The sequence below is a fragment of the Penaeus monodon genome, chromosome 24 (assembly GCF_015228065.2).
Source record: "Penaeus monodon isolate SGIC_2016 chromosome 24, NSTDA_Pmon_1, whole genome shotgun sequence".
NCBI lineage: Eukaryota > Metazoa > Arthropoda > Malacostraca > Decapoda > Penaeidae > Penaeus > Penaeus monodon.
Window position 1 is genome coordinate 29,415,133 of NC_051409.1, and position 278 is coordinate 29,415,410.

Sequence of the window (278 nt, forward strand, 5' to 3'; positions counted from 1 at the left end):
CACTCCCAAGGTTAAACATTATGGAAATATACTACAGAAAAACTTATATCTCGAGTCAGAATATTTTCTCCAAAAATGTATATCAGATTACCCGCCGATAGATCAAAAACTTTTTATGAAAAATTACCCAAAATCTCGGCAAGATTCAAGAATATTTTCAAAGAGATTGCTCTGGATTTTCTGAAAGCAAAACAGATGTTCTTATTTTGAAAGTGGGGGAACTGAGGGGGGGGGGGGTAATGCGGCTTTTCAGAAAGTTACTTGGAGAGTGACTGGCA

At 37.1% G+C, this 278-nt stretch overlaps 1 protein-coding gene across 1 annotated transcript in view; it reads left to right on the top strand.

Annotated features, from left to right (window-relative positions):
- The window catches only part of LOC119588946, a gene marked incomplete at its 3' end in the record, with an annotated part of 12,853 nt that overhangs the window by 7,808 nt on the left and 4,767 nt on the right, over window positions 1–278 (top strand). The window contains 1 exon segment of the mRNA XM_037937557.1: window positions 38–186. Within this exon segment, the coding sequence (XP_037793485.1) occupies window positions 38–186 (149 nt within the window).